We start from the raw sequence: 19,563 nt of genomic DNA, 5'->3' as shown, positions 1-19,563 counted from the left end.
AGATCAGAGACAAAAATGGAGTTCAGCTCACCCCCGGCCGGGGATGGCAGAACTCCCAAAAAACAAGGCAAAACAAAACTGAAAAGTACAAAGCAGAGCAGAAAAACTTAGCTTTGAGATGCAGGAATCAGACTGGTCTCCAAGAATCCAGCAGGAAAATCACCAGCCAGGAAGAAGGGCGTCGGCAGCCTTATATCCAGTCCTCAATTCCAGCCACCCAGTCATCATCTAGCTGCCCATGTGTTTGGTAATCAGCCTCACGACCTTCCTTCACCAGAGGAGGGAGTTCATCAGACCTCAATGGTGAAGGGAAAAATGAACTCACAACAGTACCTCCCCCTTGAGGAGGGGTCACCAAACCCTCATCCATGCCACCAGGGCGATCCGGGTGAGCCCGATGAAAGACACGCACCAATCTTTCGGCATGAATATCAGAGGCAGAGACCCAGGAATTATCCTCCTGACCATAACCCTTCCACTTAACCAAATACTGGAGTCTCCGTCTAGCCAGACGGGAATCCAGTATCTTCTCTACCTCATATTCCATGTTACCTTCAACCAATATAGGGTCAGGAGGTGCCACCACAGGAACTACTGGTTCAACAAACCTCTTCAACAAGGACTTATGAAACACATTATGAATTTTAAATGTGACAGGAAGAGCCAACCGAAAAGAGACCGGATTAATAATCTCCAAAATCTTGTAAGGTCCAATAAATCTAGGCTTAAACTTAGGAGAAGCCACCTTCATAGCGATATTTTTTGATGACAACCAAACCATATCACCCACCTTAAACTGGGGACCAACGGTCCTACGCCGGTTGGAAAACCGCTGGGCCTTTTCCTGGGAGAGAGACAACTTATCCACTACTTGGTCCCAGATCTGGTGCATTCTCTCCACCACAGTGTCAACACCTGGGCAGGCAGAAGGCTCCACCTGCCCTGAAGAAAATCGAGGGTGAAAACCAAAGTTACAAAAAAAAGGTGACATCAAAGTGGCAGAACTAGCTCTATTATTTAAAGCAAATTCGGCTTTGGGCAAAAATGAAACCCAATCATCCTGATCGGCAGAAATAAAACATCTCAAATACGACTCCAAAGTCTGGTTTGTTCTCTCCGTCTGCCCATTGGTCTGAGGGTGAAACGTAGAGGAGAAGGACAACTGAATTCCCAGCTTGGAACAGAAAGTCCTCCAAAATCTAGACACAAACTGAACTCCTCTGTCAGATACAATGTTTTCAGGAATCCCGTGCAAGCGAACCACCTGTTGCAAAAACAAGGGCACCAACTCAGAGGAAGATGGCAACTTAGGGAGTGGTACAAGATGGACCATCTTAGAGAATCTATCACAAATCACCTAAATAACAGTCATTCTCTGAGAGACAGGCATATCAGAGATAAAATCCATTGAAATATGGGTCCATGGCCTCCTGGGCACCGGCAAAGGCATCAACAAGCCACTAGAGCAAGAACAAAGTTTAGACCGGGAGCAAGTCCCACAGGACTGCACAAAATTCCTGACATTATGAGACAAGGCGGGCCACCAAAAAGACCGACTCACCAGATCTCTAGTACCAAAAATACCTGGATGACCAGCCAATGCAGAGCAATGAACTTCAGACATCACTCTCTTCCTCCACTGGTCAGGAACATACAACTTTCCACTGGGACAACGCTCAGGTTTGTCCTCCTGAAACTCTTCCAGAGCACGTCTCAAATCGGGCGAGATGGCAGAAAGAACTACCCCCTCGCCTAAGATGGTAGCAGGCTTAGTCACAACAGGAGAATCAGCAAGGAAGCTCCTAGAGAGGGCGTCTGCCTTGACATTCTTAGTGCCCGGAAGAAAAGAGACCACAAAATCAAAACGTGTGAAAAACAAGGCCCACCTAGCCTGTCTAGGATTCAAGCGCTTGGCCGACTCCAGGTAAATCAAATTCTTGTGGTTAGTAAGGACCACGACTTGGTGTTTGGCTCCCTCCAACCAATGTCTCCACTCCTCAAATGCCCATTTCATGGCCAACAGTTCCCGATTCCCCACATCATAGTTACGTTCGGATGGGGAGAACTTTCAGGAAAAGAAAGCACAAGGATTCATTTTAGATGTCACAGGATCTTTTTGGGACAACACCGCTCCTGCACCAATCTCAGAAGCGTCCACCTCCACCTGAAACGGGAGTGAGACATCAGGTTGCCGCAAAACCGGAGCAGAAGTGAATCTTCGCTTCAGCTCCTGAAAGGAAGAAACAGCCTCCAGAGACCAATTCAGCACATCAGCACCCTTCCTAGTCAAATCAGTCAATGGCTTGGCAATACCAGAAAAATTAGCTATAAATTTCCGATAAAAATTAGCAAAACCCAAAAACTTCTGGAGGGTCTTCAAAGAAGTGGGCTGAACCCAATCATAAATGGCCTGTACCTTGGCCGGGTCCATTTCAATAGTTGACGGAGACAAAATAAATCCCAAAAATGAAATCCTCTGTACCCCAAAAAGGCAAAAATTCTCCCTCAAAATCTGGAACACATTCCGAACATGTTCCACATGAGAGTCCCAATTCTTGGAGAAGATCAAAATATCATCCAGATAGATAATCAAAAATGTATCCACAAAGTCTCGGAATATATCGTTCATGAAGCACTGGAAGACAGAAGGGGCATTATTGAGCCCGAAAGGCATCACCAGGTACTCAAAATGTCCCTCCGGAGTATTAAACGCCGTCTTTCATTCATCCCCATTCTTAATGCGAATAAGATTATACGCCCCCCTGAGGTCAAGCTTGGTAAACCAGCAAGCACCTTTAACTCTGGAGAATAGATCAGAAATTAGGGGTAACGGATACTGATATTTAACAGTAATTTTGTTGAGGGCACGATAGTCAATACAAGGCCTTAATGAACCATCCTTTTTAGCCACGAAAAAAACCCCAGCACCTAAGGGTGAAGAGGATGGTCTAATATGACCCTTCTCCAATGCCTCCTTAATATAGGATCACATAGCCTCGTGCTCGGGTACAGATAAATTGAAAATCCGACCCTTGGGGAATTTACACCCCGGGTTCAGCTCAATTGCACAGTCATAACTCCTATGAGGAGGCAAAGACGCAGACTCATTCTCACTAAATACATCATAAAAGTCCGCCAAATAGTCAGGAACATCATGCGACTGAGGAGAGGTGGAAAAAACCGGAGCCTCACTAAGGGCACACTGACAACCCCAAACTCACCACAGACACAGATTTCCAATGCAGAACTGGATTATGAATTTGCAACCAGGGAAACCCCAGAACAATGGTATCATGCAAATTATGCAATATTTTCTTGATGGTCTGGGGCGACCCGCATTACCACCTGGGTCCAAAACTGAGGTTTATTCTTTGCCAAAGGAGTAGCATCAATACCCCTCAAAGGGATAGGCATCCGCAGAGGTGTCATAGGAAATCCACAACGTTTAGCAAAATCTAAGTCCATCAGGTTAAGAGCTGCTCCTGAATCCACAAAAGCCTTGGAGGAAAATGTGGACAGGGAGCAGATCAGAGTAATTGCCAGAAGAAACTTGGGTTGAACACCACCCACAGAAAACGTGTGTGCACAACGTTTCTCTCGTTTAGGGCAGACAGAAATAATATGCGAGGCATCTCCACAAAAAAAACACAGCTTATTACGCCTTCTGAACTCCTGACGTTGCGCCCTAGACAAAACTCTATCACATTGCATAGGTTCAGACATTTGTTCAACAGGTGGTAACATCTCTCGTGTAGTTTTGCGTTCACGTAAACGCCGATCCACCTGAATGGCTAATGACATAGAATCGTCAAGACCAGAGGGAACAGGAAATCCCACCATAGTATCTTTTACAGTTTCTGACAAACCCTTCCGAAAGAGGGCTGCCAAGGCACCATCATTCCAGGTAGTAAGGACCGCCCACTTTCGGAATTTTTGACAGTACAACTCTGCCGAATCCCGACCCTGGCTTAATGCCAACAGGGTCTTTTCAGCCTGATCAATAGCATTAGGTTCATCATACAACAACCCCAAGGCTTGAAAAAATGCATTCACATTATTCAGAATAGGATCATCAGGTTTCAAAGAAAACGCCCAATCCTGGGGATTGCCGCGCAGCAAAGAGATGACAATTTTAACCTGCTGCGCGGAGCTCCCTGACGAGTTAGGCTTCAAGGCAAAAAATAATTTACAATTATTCTTGAAATTCAAGAATTTAGACCGATCCCCCAAAAATACATCAGGAGTAGGAATCTTTGGTTCAGCAGCATGTGAATGAGCAAGATAGGTGGAAATTCCCCGCACTTCAGCAGCGAGCTGCTCCACACGATCAGACTATTGCTTCATCTCCATTGAGAGAAAAATTCCTCCTACGGCCTCAGAGATATAGAGGAAAAAATATGCACACAAAAAAAAAAAAAAAAATTCTGATACTTTTTTTTTTTTCTTTTACAATTCTCTCCTGCTATTGAGTACCCTAGGATCTGCGGTATGGCTGGTGATTCTGTTATGATGAGTCACCGAAGGAGGAAAAAACAAAATACCAGCTAAGTCCAGAAAAAACAGAGAGGTTGGCAGCTATCGGATTGCAGACCCCTGAACCTATCCACAACAACTAGCAGTAGCCGTGGGGGGTTCCTACGGTGCCCTAGACCCCTCGATCACAGCCGGAGAACTATATAGCCTAAAGACAGGAAGGGGAAAAACTAAATTGCCCCAGAGCAGACCCCAAAGCAATAGGCAGCCCACAACATATAATGACGGTGAAGCAAGATAAAAACACTAACACAGATAGAAAGATAGGTTGAGCAAATGATGGGGCCCAAGCTAACTACATAGGACAGGATAGGAAAGCTGCTGTCTGCCATCCGCAAAAACCCTATCAAAATGAGCCAACCGACTGATAGGAAAAACAGGCCCTGAAGTCGCTAGGCTTCAAAAGACTATATCAGCACTCAGGTATATTCTGAGGACAGAGCAAAATATCAACAGATCAGAGACAAAAATGGAGTTCAGCTCACCCCCGGCCGGGGATGGCAGAACTCCCAAAAAGCAAGGCAAAACAAAAACAAAACTGAAAAGTACAAAGCAGAGCAGAAAAACTTAGCTTTGAGATGCAGGAATCAGACTGGTCTCCAAGAATCCAGCAGGAAAATCACCAGCCAGGAAGAAGGGCGTCGGCAGCCTTATATCCAGTCCTCAATTCCAGCCACCCAGTCATCATCTAGCTGCCCATGTGTTTGGTAATCAGCCTCACTACCTTCCTTCACCAGAGGAGGGAGTTCATCAGACCTCAATGGTGAAGGGAAAAATGAACTCACAACACTCCTCAGGTTTACGGGAGGCCTTGTCCTTTTTTTTCCTTTTTATCTGATTACAGCCACTTTCTTCAGCTAGAGATGGTGATACTGAAGTGGTGGATACATGTGGCTGGTGGACCTGAGGGACGACCTCCATGCTCCCCTCTGTACCCTCTGTGCAAAGCTGCTCTGATGTTACCTGAGGGGACCCCTGGTGGACTTCTGACCTGGTCAGTACTGTCCCTGACATTAAAGCCTCCTCCTCCTGAGCCTCTGTCCCTGTCACTAACTCCTCATCAGGAAGGAGCTTGCATATATTGTGTCAGGCATCTGGACAGTCCCTGTGAGGGTGGCCAATCTCCCCACAGAGGTTGCACTTGATGTTCTGGCAATCTGCCGCTAAGTGGCCGACTTCCCCGCACAGGCTGCTTTTTACCACAGTACAGGTGTTTGCCAGGTGACCCACTTTACCACACTTAAAACACTTTCGTGGCTGCCCAGGGTAGAAGCAAACCCCCTTCTCCCTCCCGATAAAGAAGGAGTTGGGTAAGTGAGCCGTGATATTGTTGTGCTGGCGCAGTTTCACCAGCACCTTCCACCCACCGGTCCATATACCGTCCTCATCCCTGTTTTTGGTGAGGTCGGAGACAAGGTCACAATGCCTCCGGAGCCACACCACAATGTCCTGCGGGGGAACAGCCTCATTCCAAAAGATGATATTAACCGTGGCGGTATCCGGCTTAGATATTGGAATGAAGCTGAACTTATTCCAGACATCAGCGTCCCTGAACTTGGGGAAATTGGCCCAGAATCTGTCCAGATCAGACATGAGCTTAAAACTGATGTCATAGCCCTGTCTGGCTGGCAGATTGATGACCGCCAAGATATTAACCGGCTCAAACCCCATCTGGCGGCACAGAAGCTCCCTGACCATCAGCCTCCTGTCCGGCAGGTCCTCCTTGGCACCTCTGTGCCTGAACCACACCACATTCCTACTTTTGAAAGCCTGCCCGGTGTAATTGGCGCCAGAAGTAAAGGACGGAGCGCCGCGGCTCCAAACATTACTGGGAGGGACCTGTGGGGCCGCACTGGGCTGACTGACAGGGCGCGGGTCTGCAGCGGAGGGGCCTGTTGCACCTTGTGTGCTGGAAACCAAAGGGGGGAAATCACAGACATTTTGCACATTATTATCATCATCATCAATCTCAATAGCATCATCAGGATGCGCAATGTCCACCACAGTCTCTGTACCCCCTTCAGCCCCCAACCCCACATGAACAGTATCAATATCCCCAGAATTAGTGCTCTCCCGGACACCAACAGTAGATGTAGTCTCATGTCCACTGTCTTGCTGTTGTGCTGGGTATGCTGGGACTTGTGGTACCGCTGGGATCTGAGCCTCTTGCTCCTGCTTGGGGTCTGCCGCAGGTAGTTGCGGCTGCTGGTGCAGTATCTGACCCTCCTTGAAACAGAAGCTGCCGTGTCCCACAATGTCTGTGCGGGAGCCAGCAGAGTCCTGCGTGTAGGACCTAAACCGCTCCTGGTTCCTATATGTCTCTGCCAGGGGCACCATTCTCGCCAGCACACAGTCCATGTCCCGCACCACAGTCGCCAGCTCTACCCCCAGTGCATTCAGTCTCTGGTCATATACAGAGTGATCCCCAGGATTCGCAGCCTTCACCTTGTAAATGCAGTCAATTTCTATTTGCAGAAGATTCCTCTGCTGCTGTAACTCACCCATCCTCCTGACCAGTCCTGGTATCTCCTCTGCCAGCTGTAGCTCTGGGGCACGCGGCGGCTACTTCTGGGGTCTTGCTTTAGGGGGTGACACCTTGGTTTTTAATGTCGCTGGTTTTGTGGCTCCAGCCTCTGCAACACTTTTACCGCTGCCACCAGCCTGCAACCTCTTGCGTCCAGAGCTCGCCATGCTGGTCACCACATGTCCCAGCTGAAGGTTCTCCTGGAGTGTTTGCTTCTCCAGAGATGTCCGTCTCTGTCTGCCTGGAGTGAGCTGCACACCTGAAGCTGGTGATGGACTCTGCCTCAGCTTCTGTGCAGCCACCTGCCCTCCAGCACTCAGGTTCTCAGCAGAAGATGCCTTCTGGGATTTCCTTCCAGGCTCTGGACACTGTTTGCCTTGACTGGCCGACTGTTTAACAGAAACATCCTTGCACACAGACAAAGCTTTCTCCTGTTTCTTTCCTGTGCTGAACTTCAACACAGGATCTTTCTCCATGCTGCTGGGTCTTACATTCTGATGTTTATTTTCCGCAGAGGCAACTCTGGGATTTCCATCCACATGAGACGGTTGAGAGTTTCCTCCCAGTGTAGGCCTGGAAGCCAGGGCCTTGCTTGGGGAGCTTTGCCGCCCAGGGTGGCCCCTCCCTGGGCTTGCTCCAGACATGAGGAGAACCACAGACACACAACCTCACAGCTAGGAGGCAGTATTATAGTAGTTATATTCTTGTACATAGGGGGCAGTATTATAGTAGTTACATTCTTGTACACGGGGCAGTATTATAGTAGTTATATTCTTGTACATAGGGGCAGTATTATAGTAGTTATATTCTTGTACATAGTAGCAGTATTATAGTAGTTATATTCTTGTACATAGGAGCAGTATTATAGTAGTTATATTCTGGTACACATACGGGCAGTATTATTGTAGCTATATTCTTGTACATAGTGGCAGTATTATAGTAGTTATATTCTTGTACATAGGGGCAGTATTATAGTAGTTATATTCTTGTACATAAGTGCAGTATTATAGTAGTTATATTCTTGTACATAGGGGCAGTATTATAGTAGTTATATTCTTGTACATAGAAGCAGTATTATAGTAGTTATATTCTTGTACATAGGGGCAGTATTATAGTAGTTATATTCTTGTACATAGGGGACAGTATTATAGTAGTTATATTCTTGTACAAAGGGGGCAGTATTATAGTAGTTATATTCTTGTACATATGAGCAGTATTATAGTAGTTATATTCTTGTACATAGGAGCCGTATTATAGTAGTTATATTCTTGTACATAGAAGCAGTATTATAGTAGTTATATTCTTGTACATAGGAGGCAGTATTATAGTAGTTATATTCTTGTACATAGGGGCAGTATTATAGTGGTTATATTCTTGTACATAGGAGCAGTATTATAGTAGTTATATTCTTGTACATAGGAGCCGTATTATAGTAGTTATATTCTTGTACATAGGGGCAGTATTATAGTAGTTATATTCTTGTACATAGGAGCAGTATTATAGTAGTTATATTCTTGTACATAGGGGCAGTATTATAGTAGTTATATTCTTGTACATAGGAGCCGTATTATAGTAGTTATATTCTTGTACATAGGTGCAGTATTATAGTAGTTATATTCTTGTACATAGGAGGCAGTATTATAGTAGTTATATTCTTGCACATAGGAGCAGTATTATAGTAGTTATATTCTTGTACATAGGAGCAGTATTATAGTTGTTATATTCTTGTACATAGGGGCAGTATTATAGTAGTTATATTCTTGTACATAGAAGCAGTATTATAGTAGTTATATTCTTGTACATAGGAGCAGTATTATAGTAGTTATATTCTTGTACATAGGGGCAGTATTATAGTAGTTATATTCTTGTACATAGGAGGCAGTATTATAGTAGTTATATTCTTGTACATAGGGGCAGTATTATAGTAGTTATATTCTTGTACATAGAAGCAGTATTATAGTAGTTATATTCTTGTACATAGGGGCAGTATTGTAGTAGTTATATTCTTGTATATAGGAGCAGTATTATAGTAGTTATATTCTTGTATATAGGGGCAGTATTATAGTAGTTATATTCTTGTACATAGGGGCAGTATTATAGTAGTTATATTCTTGTACATAGAAGCAGTATTATAGTAGTTATATTCTTGTACATAGGAGGCAGTATTATAGTGGTTATATTCTTGTATATAAGGGGCAATATTATGTTCATTTATGTTTCCTCCAGTAATGTCTCCATCTTCTTGCAGTCTGGAGATGGGGGGAATCTTTCTTTCTTCTTCTTTTCTACAAGTGCCTCAGTAGAATCATTTAGATCCTGCTACCGTTTTACACAGCTAATTATGACGACTTAGCAATTCATTGATTTTTAATGTGCTTTGGGAAATCCATCTGACCTATTTTCTCCCATCCACGTGTAAAAGTAAACATATAGAATCCCCTTACTTCTCTAAAACAGATATCGCTTCGACCAGTAATGCATTATCATAATTAGCCCGAGTCCTCATATCGAGGTGATTCAGACTCAATTTGTCTGCGAGACACTGAGCTAAATACATAATTCTGACCCTTAGTCCTCAGCCATCATGGAAGGATACACTCATTACCAAACTGTATGGCTTCTGTGCATTGTTTTTTATGAAGTTTCACTTTTTGAGGGTACAAGTTTTGCTATTTTCAAAATATTGCTGTAGTTCTACATGGGCAACACGGTAGCTCAGTGGCTCGCTCTGTGCCCTTGCAGCACTGGGGTCTTAAGTTGAAATTCCACATGAAAGGGGCTGAACATGAATGTGTTCTCAACAGGGATAGAGTAGTTGACTGCTGCCAGAAACTTCTGGGCTAGTGGGTAGAGACTGGCGGTCATGATGTCTCCCATACACGGCACACACAGACATCAGGGATTTTTGCTCCTCTGGCTCTCTTTAGCACCTGTGCAGAAATAGCAGTATGTAGGATATTATATAGCAGTACTGAGCAGGGCAGCTGTGAATCTAGCTTCGGAATGAGATAAAACACTTGCTTGTCTCTTCCTCTTTCTCCCACTTTCTTGTATTTTCGTATTCCATCTTCTTGTTTCCACAGATTTCAATGGGCAGCTGTAATCTGGTCCCTCAGTGATCTGACAGCCCATCTTATTTTTCTCAAGATGGATTTTCAGAATGAGTGATGAGTTCATGATGCAGGGGGCAGCAGAAGTGGCTCATAAATGGAGAATGAAGCAGATTCCTCTGATAAGTTATATTACAAAGTTTCTTATAATTACTGCTACAACTGATTTCTTCAAAGTTTGTTGGATGCACAGTGAATTGTGTAAAGGAAATCTCTGGTTAACACTTATTGTAACAGATGGATACAGAAAAAGTGTATTTTTCTACAATTTGGAGTTGCTGGTCAAGATATACCATGGTATGGCTCTACAGTGGAATACATCAAGGAAACCCCCAAATGTTTGATTGTTGCCAAAAGTTTTGAGATTGAAATAAATTTTGCTTTTCACAGTTTGCTGCTTCAGTGACTTTAGTAGTCGGATATTCTATGGTTATTGAAGTACAATTATAAACGTTTCATAAGTTTGAAACTTTTATTGACAAATACATTAAGTTTCTGTAAAGACTCAATGTTTGCTGCGCTGCCCCTTATTTGTCCAGACTTCTGTCCTTCGCCCTGGCATCTGGATATTGGTTTCTGTGACAAATAACAATCTGACTGATAACACATGTCTCATCAATGCTTGGAGTTTATCACACTTTTTTGTTTTGTTTTTTTGTTCTCCCACTTTTTGAGGATTGACCAAAGCTTCTTGATGGGATTCAGATCTGACAATGAACCCAAAAAGTAAATTTTTTTGTTCTCTGAGCCAATTATTTATCACTTTTGCTCTGTGACATGGTCTCCATCATGCTGGAAAAAGCATTGCTCATCACCAAAGTGCTACTGGATCGGGAGAAGTTACTCTTGGAGGATGATTAGATCCCTTACTTTATTCATGGCAAAATTGTGAGTGAGCCCCCTCCATGGATGAAAAGCCCTCACACATGAATGACCTTAGGATGCCTTACTCTTAGCAGACACAGGACTCAGGGAAGCTCTTACCTTTTCTTTTCCAGATAATCATTATTCCAGTTGTCCCAAACAGTCTGAAGAAGCTTCAACACAAAGACTGCAAAGACCCGTGTGACGTAAAACCGTGCCTTCCCGCCTCCCACCAATCCCGTAATAACAAAAACACCGACAGGCATGGATGGGTTGAACAGGTCGGTCACAGTTTATTAAATTAATAAGCAGAGAGAGGCAAGCACAAATTCGCAAGTGACTCATCACTGAAGGCCCCGTCACTGACCGCTGGACGAGGAAGCTGATGAGAGGTTATGAGCCTTTGCCCCCCTCTACACTACCGCTGTGATATAATAACAATGTGAATAATAACTTTGCAAATTTTTTTTTTTTTTAATTTTAAAAACTATAGCCGCACCGCACATCCGTGAATCTATAAGGGAGGGAGGGTGGGACAGAAGCTTCTAAGGGTCAGCCGGGGAGAGCGAGGAAGTCCCTGACCCTAGCACCTGAATTTAACCCCTGAGGGTGTGGCCGGACACCCCTTCCTCTTTCTTCCCCTTGGTCAGTTGGGCATCCCAATTATGGCATCACCTGGGGGGAGTAGTGGGAGGGGGAGGCACTGCACAGAGTTTCTTTCTAGCTTAATTATATGGGGACTCTGCAGTCAGATGCATGTTCCCTATACGGTGCAGTGCCTGCCAAAATAACTTTACCTAAGTCCTCCACTGTTGTTAAACCAATCCCCTAGCTGAATCCTTTTTAGCAAGTGGTCCTGGAGATTTCTGGACTTTCTTGGGCACTCTGAAGCCTTATTCACAGCAATTGAACTTCTGTTTGAAGTTCTTAATGATCCGATATATGATTGCTGCTTGTAAGACTGCCCCTTCATCAATGTCCTTGCCTGTAAAGCCCTTTTGATGCAAGTGATGCTGACTGCACGTTTCCTTGGAGGTAGCCATGGTTGACAGAAGAAGGCAATCATTTTAAGCATCAGCCTCCTTTTTAATACAACCAATCTGCTCTTTTAATTCACTTACCATGATATAGTGATATCAGCTGCCTTGTCCTTGTTAACACTTTCTCCTGAGCTAACAAGATAATCACTGGAATGATGTAAGAAGGTCACTTTGTAGCAGAGCTGATATTCAATTGAAATGGAATTTTTGTCATTGAATTATCTTTCAAGGCAGGGAATGAATGCAATGTTTGCAATTCATCTCATCACTTCATAATGATCTGCCATTAGTGCAAATCACCACTGAAGCTTCGTGTTCACAGGATTGTGTTCTCGCCCATTTCAGCCTGTATAGGGATCAGGAAATTACACAAGGGGGTGGAGTCTGACACAGTCACTCATTGCCACAATGTAGAAACTTTAACACTGAGCCATGGATCACACCCTCACAATATGAGGAGTGACGTTTTCCTTTATTTCCCGCTCCGCGCTCCATTTGTGCTCCGCTATACGGGACGGTATATTTTGTGCATTCATGTTTCTCTTTTTCTAACCAGATGCTGGCATAAAAGAAAAGGCACTAATTTAATAAAAAAAATATTACGAATAATTAAGAGAAAATACATTAGTTAATTGAATAGGACACAAACATACAATTAATGCTTTTCAAGCTAAAAACTCCCAGGTACGGCAGTCGTCGGTGTACCAAAGTGGATAATGTCTGCGCATTGTACTATGAGGAGAATGGAGCATGGGTCGTTAGTGTGTAATTATGTAATTACAACCGTCAGGCTTCTGTAACACTGAAGGCGACGGCGAGAACAAAAACCAGAGATCTACCGCAGAACATCGGGTGATAAAGTATAACGAGCGGCTGCTAAATGGCTTTCCGTGTTTCCTCTGGGTCTGGCAGAATGGTCGCCGTCCTCGGAACACCTGCTCTGGAATTGAATGTCAGATATCAAGCTGGGAAAAGTGGATTTTCCATGTCTTCTTCGATCACTCACCCCTAGACATGGCTTAAAATGCAGAAGGGGCTCAGCTCTCTGAATACAGAGGAGCAAATGGACTTTCAAATAAACAGGCGACGGGATAAATGAGGGATATGAAATGGAATATTCCGCAGTGTCTTGTATCTTCGTCACTTTGTACTTTATCTTTAAAGATCTGTTCTGAGCTCATAATCTTATGGGTTACCATTAAGCAGTGAGAACCAGGGGGGTAACTATAATAGGTGCAGGCGTTGTCATCGCACCTGAGCCCTGGACCCTCATGGACCCAAAAGGTCCTTTTGGCCCATATGAATAGACTATTACTATAGAAGATTTGCAATAATTGGGGCCCCATTGTAGATTTTGCATTAGGGACCCAAGAACTTCACGTTAGGGCCCCCCGTCACACATAGCGATCCCGCTAGCGAGATTGCTGCTGAGTCACAAGTTTTGTGACACAACAGCGATCTCACCAGCAAGATCGCTGTGTGACAGCGATCAGCGACCAGCCCCCCTGCCGGTATCGCTGTAGGAAAGCCCTGGACATTTCTTTCGTCGCTGATCTCCCGCTGGCCATCACGCATCGCTGCGGGTGACAGGCGGGAGACCAGCGATCAGCTGGTAACTAACGTACACATCGGGTATCTAAGGGACGCACGTCGCGTCGCTGTGCTGATCGCTGGTGAAGCTGCCTGTGTGACAGCTCACCAGTGATCACATAGCGACTCACCAGTGATCCTGACACGTTGATATCGTTGTCGGGATCGCTGGTGAGTCGTTATGTGTGACGGGGCCTTTAAGCCACTAGTGAGATCCACCATTATATCTCCCAGTTTTCCAAGGTGACGAGCTTTGCTTTGGGTTCGATTATCCTTCATCCCAAATCTGCAATTTAGGAGTCTGGAAAAGGAGGAGTTCAGAAAGGAATGCGTGCCATTCACTGACAGCAAGCAGACTTTTTGCAAATGGTTGCAGGAAAGATCTACAGTATATCTTTGTACCGTGTTTTTGACATTCTCAGTTTAGAGTACAAAGGGGGAAACTACGACCAGCATCAATCTTATCTTTGCCTATTTTTGCAAAAATAGATTTGTGCTCCATGTAAGTATATGAAATCTGTCGGCCCACTCCTGCTAAGTTTGCTCTTTCCATCCCCCACTTCTTTCAAAAAAGTTCCAAGAACAGTGTAAAAACTTTACAAAAATGACAATGTAAGTGTTTGCGCAAAATAGAAAACTTTGTAACTATTTTTACTACTTTGTGAAAACTTGTGAAAAGTTCTATCAAAGTATTTCAAAAAGTTTTAGGAGTTTTCATTGAACAAAGATAAAGCTTTACGACATTAAACTGGACTGGCTTTTTAAAGGGAACCTGTCGGGACGATTTTACTACTGAATATACTCGTTTGGCTGTATATAAATATATATATCCTAGTACAACAATAAAACCAAGACTTGTCTTGTAGCAATCTGATGCGTCAGTGCTAAGATATCAAGATTTTGAGCCACAAACAAATTAGCGCAGAAGTGCATTGGGGGTGTGTTGATGCACTCAGAGTACAAGAACACGCCCCATTGCACTTTCAGGCTAATTTGCATGTGGTTTCACAGCTTGATTTCTCATTGGAATGCTAGAAGACAGGGATTATTTCTATTTTTGCACTAGGACATATGCAACTAGACCAATAGTTTCATCAAAATCGGTTCTCTTTAAGGACAAAGAGATGGTACGTGAGGAAGACAAATGCACGTGTGTTACCGATCTCCGTTCTGTTTATTTAGTCTATATCATTAGCTTCATGTAAGGAGCTGCGCCCTAGGAGTTATACAGAGGGAATATCGTTCTGGGTCACACACCGTCTTTGTATGATCTTCCATCCGCAGATCCAACACTAACGAGTCCATCCGGCAGATAAAGGTCACCTGGATTCAATCTTGGACTTGTTCAAACACTTCAAACAAAGTTGAATCTTGAATTAATGTCAGCGCCTCTAATGTAAACTAGAAAAATCCAACACAGTCTACTCCAGGCGGAAGAATCCTGCCCTGACAAATCATCAAGTGCCCTCTGAATATAAACCCTTGATTTGTATTGAAAATCTAAAAGTAAGCGAATCATCGGAAGACATGACTGGGAGCACCACCACGGATCAGCTGTGATCGATGACTGGGAGCACCACCACGGATCAGCTGTGATCGATGACTGGGAGCACCACCACTGATCAGCTGTGATCGATGACTGGGAGCACCACCACTGATCAGCTGTGATCGATGACTGGGAGCACCACCACTGATCAGCTGTGATCGATGACTGGGAGCACCACCACTGATCAGCTGTGATCGATGACTGGGAGCACCACCACTGATCAGCTGTGATCGGTGGAGGAACCTATCAGCAAGTGTTTCATTTCCCTGCAGCGCCACCATGGGAGAGATGAAGTATTACACCGTTTTCATTAAAATCAGTGATCTGTGTAATGCATCAAAGTGCTGAGTCCTCCAAGATGAGAGATACTTTACGTATCCAATCCACCCCAAATTTTAGATGAGTTATTAACTATGAATTCCCTAATCGAGTATAGGAAATTAGAATTCCTAAAATAGAATCCCCTTTTAGTAATCTAATTTCTTTTTTTTCTGACAAATTCAGAAACAACTAGTCTATGTTCTTTCTCGTGGATTGTCACTAAGAATGATTGTAAATACAAATCAACAGCCCCCCCCATAGACAAAATCAAAAGATCCGTCTTCACTTCCTTGCTGGTTATTTTTTCATTTTCTTGTTACCGGTGCCCATAAAGAGCGGGAAATCCTGTAAATAAATGAAGATCACGCCTGGCAATTTTAGGCAGGATTCACATAAGATCAGGCATATTGGATTTCAACATGTATGATCCTTTTTTATATATATATATATATATATATATATATATATATTTTTTAATGGAGGATAAGGGACGCATGACAGCTGCTTATTCCCCCATTATCATTAATAATAAATGTGCATGTGAAGTAAAAGTGGTGAGGGATGAGTTCAGAAGATCGAGTGTTTAGCTGACCGCTATCTAATGTGCATAACCATCTTAAAGGTTAACTATACTATCAAGTAACTTTTCAGAATAAGCTGTGCTGTCATGAAGAATAACATGATTTCTGGCTATTATATGACTTGTATTCTGCATTTTCACTCTGCAGTCTCTCTTTCTAATTTTCAATTGACTATGAGCTAGTGGATAGAGATCAGATACTATGATGTCTCCCTTGAGGGATACACGCTCTTCATTCCTTAGTTAACACACACCGATAGAAGCCACAGCAGTAGTAATAAAATTATGCAGCTCAGTGTAAATATGAATCCAGCTCTATGGTGACTGAGCTGTGTAGATATGAATCCAGCTCTAGGGTGAGGTAAAAGACTGGTTAGAAGCTCAGCATGATTTTTCCGTGTCTCCCTCTGCTTGTTTCCTCTCCTCCTCTACCATCCCCTCTTCATAGAGTTTAATAGGAGGAGTAACCTGACACCTCACTGTACTGGGATTCTGTCTCATCTTGAGGAAGACAGAGTTGAGTTATTTTTATAATGAATAATGAGTTCAGGATGAGGGGGGAAGAGGAGAAGTGGCTCCTAAGTGAAGAAAGACAGATTTTTTTTCTGATAATATATTACAAAGTCTTTTGAAAGTACCTTTCCCAGTTCAGGTTTTTAGCATTCACTCAGCTTGAGTTAAAGCTGCCAACTCTCCTGCAAGATCCAGAGAACTCAGATCCTGTAGGAACTGTTCAAAACTCCAGAAAAAAACAGTGATTCTGATCTGAATTTTTCTTGGGATACTCAGTCATTAAATGATATCTAAATTCACATCTAGGGGATTGAGTAACTACAGCGTAGTTTTGCACTCAGACGCATGGAAAGATCCGCCTGTATTGTTTTTAATTGACATAACATCCCAGACAAAACAGTGGGCGATAGTATAATATATAATTATCAAGACTAGGGTATTATAAATCATTCTAAGCACAAGATCATTGGGTCCAAAATTTATAAAATGGCCGGGGTTAAAAAAAATTTCTACAGTCAGAAAGTGTCATCTACACAACCTATTTCCAGAAGTAAATTTGCTCCAAAATTTGTAACATTTACTGGTGTAAAGCTTTATAAAATTGTCTAGAAATCATTCTGCAAACCCATTTTTTAATTTTTGTGCAGCATGGTGCAAAAATGTAAACTTTTGTGCAGTTTCCAACTCTTTGAGCAACATTTTGAAGATCAGTTTGCGTCAAAAACTTGATGTAAAATGCTTGATTAATAGTAATGGCTCCTGTGTTTTTATTCCTAGCGCAGGGCCCGAGGGGTTCGGAGCACGTTATAAGGACTTAAAGAATCTCTGGCCTGCTCTACCCCTCTTAATAACACAGCACTAATTTTTCCTGGAGTATTTATTACCTGTAAGTAAGGGGAAATGCTTTCTCAGCTAATATTGTGCTCTGAAACGTGTGAGGATGATCCCAGAAGAAACCATTTAACACTTACATCGCTTTGCCAAGTTTTCACTAAAGGTGAGAAAACTTTTGCATTCACCTTGCTATCATTGGTGAAATGGGAAGCCCGTTTTTCGGCATTTTCTAATGACCTTTTGAAGGTCACGACTTGAGGCCATTCGCTCTGAAGCTGTTCTCCGCAGCGGGTAACGTGCAAGTCCACGCTGTAACATCCATTAGCCGCCAGTTTTTACTTCCATCCCCTTGGTTGTTACATTCACAATTGCATTGTTTTTTTTTTTTTAAATGACCTTTGGTCTCTTTAGAAACTTATTTTTTTTTTACATTCTGGTCGGATTAAAGGTAATTAAATTTTTCCTTCTTCTCTTGCAGCCAGATTGATCTGAACAGGAGATTTGGACCCGGAGGAATCCCAGTTTCCTTATTTCTGTAGAAAAGAAAAAAAAAGAGGAAATGTTGTGTTCAGAAACCAGATGAATTCCTTCTGTGTACAGAATAAATAATTCAGCAGTTCACAAAACGAGCCGTCTCGCGGTAACGAGCGCTTTGTGATATTAAAGGAGCATTTAAAATGCTAACAACATTTAGGAACAAAGAAAACTGCCAAAGCCGACAGGTAGGAGCCGCCGATCCAGCACCTGCAGATACTGCGAGAATAGGACGCGGCTCGGTGCCAGGCACAACTGTCTGCGACCCGGTGGGTTCAATGAAATGTGGGAACGTACCCGAAGACTGCCCACCTCTCGGGATCTGTTACACTTGTATCCAGCCTAGACAGTCCATCCACACAAAGCTCTCTAATGCAATAGCTTGCAACATTGTATCAGTGCAGGTGATATCAACCTGTGTGGACTGGAAACAACTGTAACAAAACTTCAGCTGTGACTGTGATAAGTATTAGGTCTGTACAGACTCTAGATGTAAACAGAATGTTTCCATTCGTCGACATCGAGTTTCAGATCATGATGAGACATTAAAACATATAAATTCTACTAGAAGGTTGTAGAATGTCGCAAAAAGTAAATTTTATGTATAAATTGGAAAACTCGTTTCACTGACATTCTGAATGGACATTCAGGGTTTTCTTCACTGAGAGGCATCTTCCAGGCTGAAAAAAATGACATTTCATGGTATACATTTATTTACTGGATGGATGACATTTCATGGTATACATTTATTTACTGGATGGATGCTCCTTCATAAAACAGTATAATGTGCTGCAGTATTCCTTGCCACAAAAAGTGGTAACAACTATGCACACTGGACAGAATGATAGCGGGCCTATGGATTCGTTTGATGCTTGTGAACTTATCTGACTCATATGGAAAACATACGCTGCAAATGGAGGTGAAAAGACCCCAAGATGTGTACGAGATGACACTGACTTTGTCACCAACTTCCATAAAACTTTGCCCAAAAGTTACATAAAAGCCGATTGTATCTACCACTGTCACATGACTCATGGTGTATATTGGGGCCACTCTTGGACATAACATAGAGAAGACAAGTGTTATATCACATACAACAAACAGTATGATGCCCCCACGGTGCTCCCCAACAGTATGATGCCCCCACGGTGCTCCCCAACACAGTATGATGCCCCCACAGTGCTCCTCACACAGTATGATGCCCCCACAGTGCTCCTCACACAGTATGATGCCCCCACAGTGCTCCTCACACAGTATGATGCCCCCACAGTGCTCCTCACACAGTATGATGCCCTCACAGTGCTCCCCACATATTATACCCTCACAGTGCTCCCCACACAATATGATGCCCCCACTGTGATATCCACACAGTATGATGCCTCGCTAATGTCCCCCCACACAGTATGATGCCTCGCTAATGGCCCCCCCACACAGTATGATGCCTCGCTAATGTCCCCCACACAGTATGATGCCTCACTAATGTCCCCCCCACACAGTATGATGCCTCGCTAATGTCCCCCACACAGTATGATGCCTCGCTAATGGCCCCCCCACACAGTATGATGCCTCGCTAA

The 19,563-nt window shown here is 43.5% G+C and overlaps 1 protein-coding gene across 2 annotated transcripts in view; it reads left to right on the top strand.

Annotated features, from left to right (window-relative positions):
• The window catches only part of OMA1 (OMA1 zinc metallopeptidase), a 127,860-nt gene extending 108,858 nt beyond the window's left edge, over positions 1-19,002 (top strand). Inside the window, exons 7-8 of one of the 2 annotated variants that reach the window (XR_012220120.1) lie at positions 17,399-17,618; positions 17,934-19,002. Coding sequence is in view for 1 of the 2 variants with exons in the window: in XM_073544579.1 (XP_073400680.1) it covers positions 17,399-17,431 (33 nt within the window). In the remaining variant the exon portion in view is untranslated. Of the gene's footprint in view, positions 1-17,398 lie in introns of both variants that reach the window. The other variant, XM_073544579.1, reaches the window with a different exon arrangement.
• Positions 19,003-19,563: the final 561 nt, after the last annotated feature.

This window comes from Dendrobates tinctorius, unplaced genomic scaffold, assembly GCF_039654945.1.
Source record: "Dendrobates tinctorius isolate UK_male_01 unplaced genomic scaffold, ASM3965494v1 ptg000138l, whole genome shotgun sequence".
In the NCBI taxonomy this organism is placed as follows: domain Eukaryota; kingdom Metazoa; phylum Chordata; class Amphibia; order Anura; family Dendrobatidae; genus Dendrobates; species Dendrobates tinctorius.
Note: the sequence above shows the minus strand (reverse complement) of the source record. Positions and strands in the feature narration are given on the sequence as shown.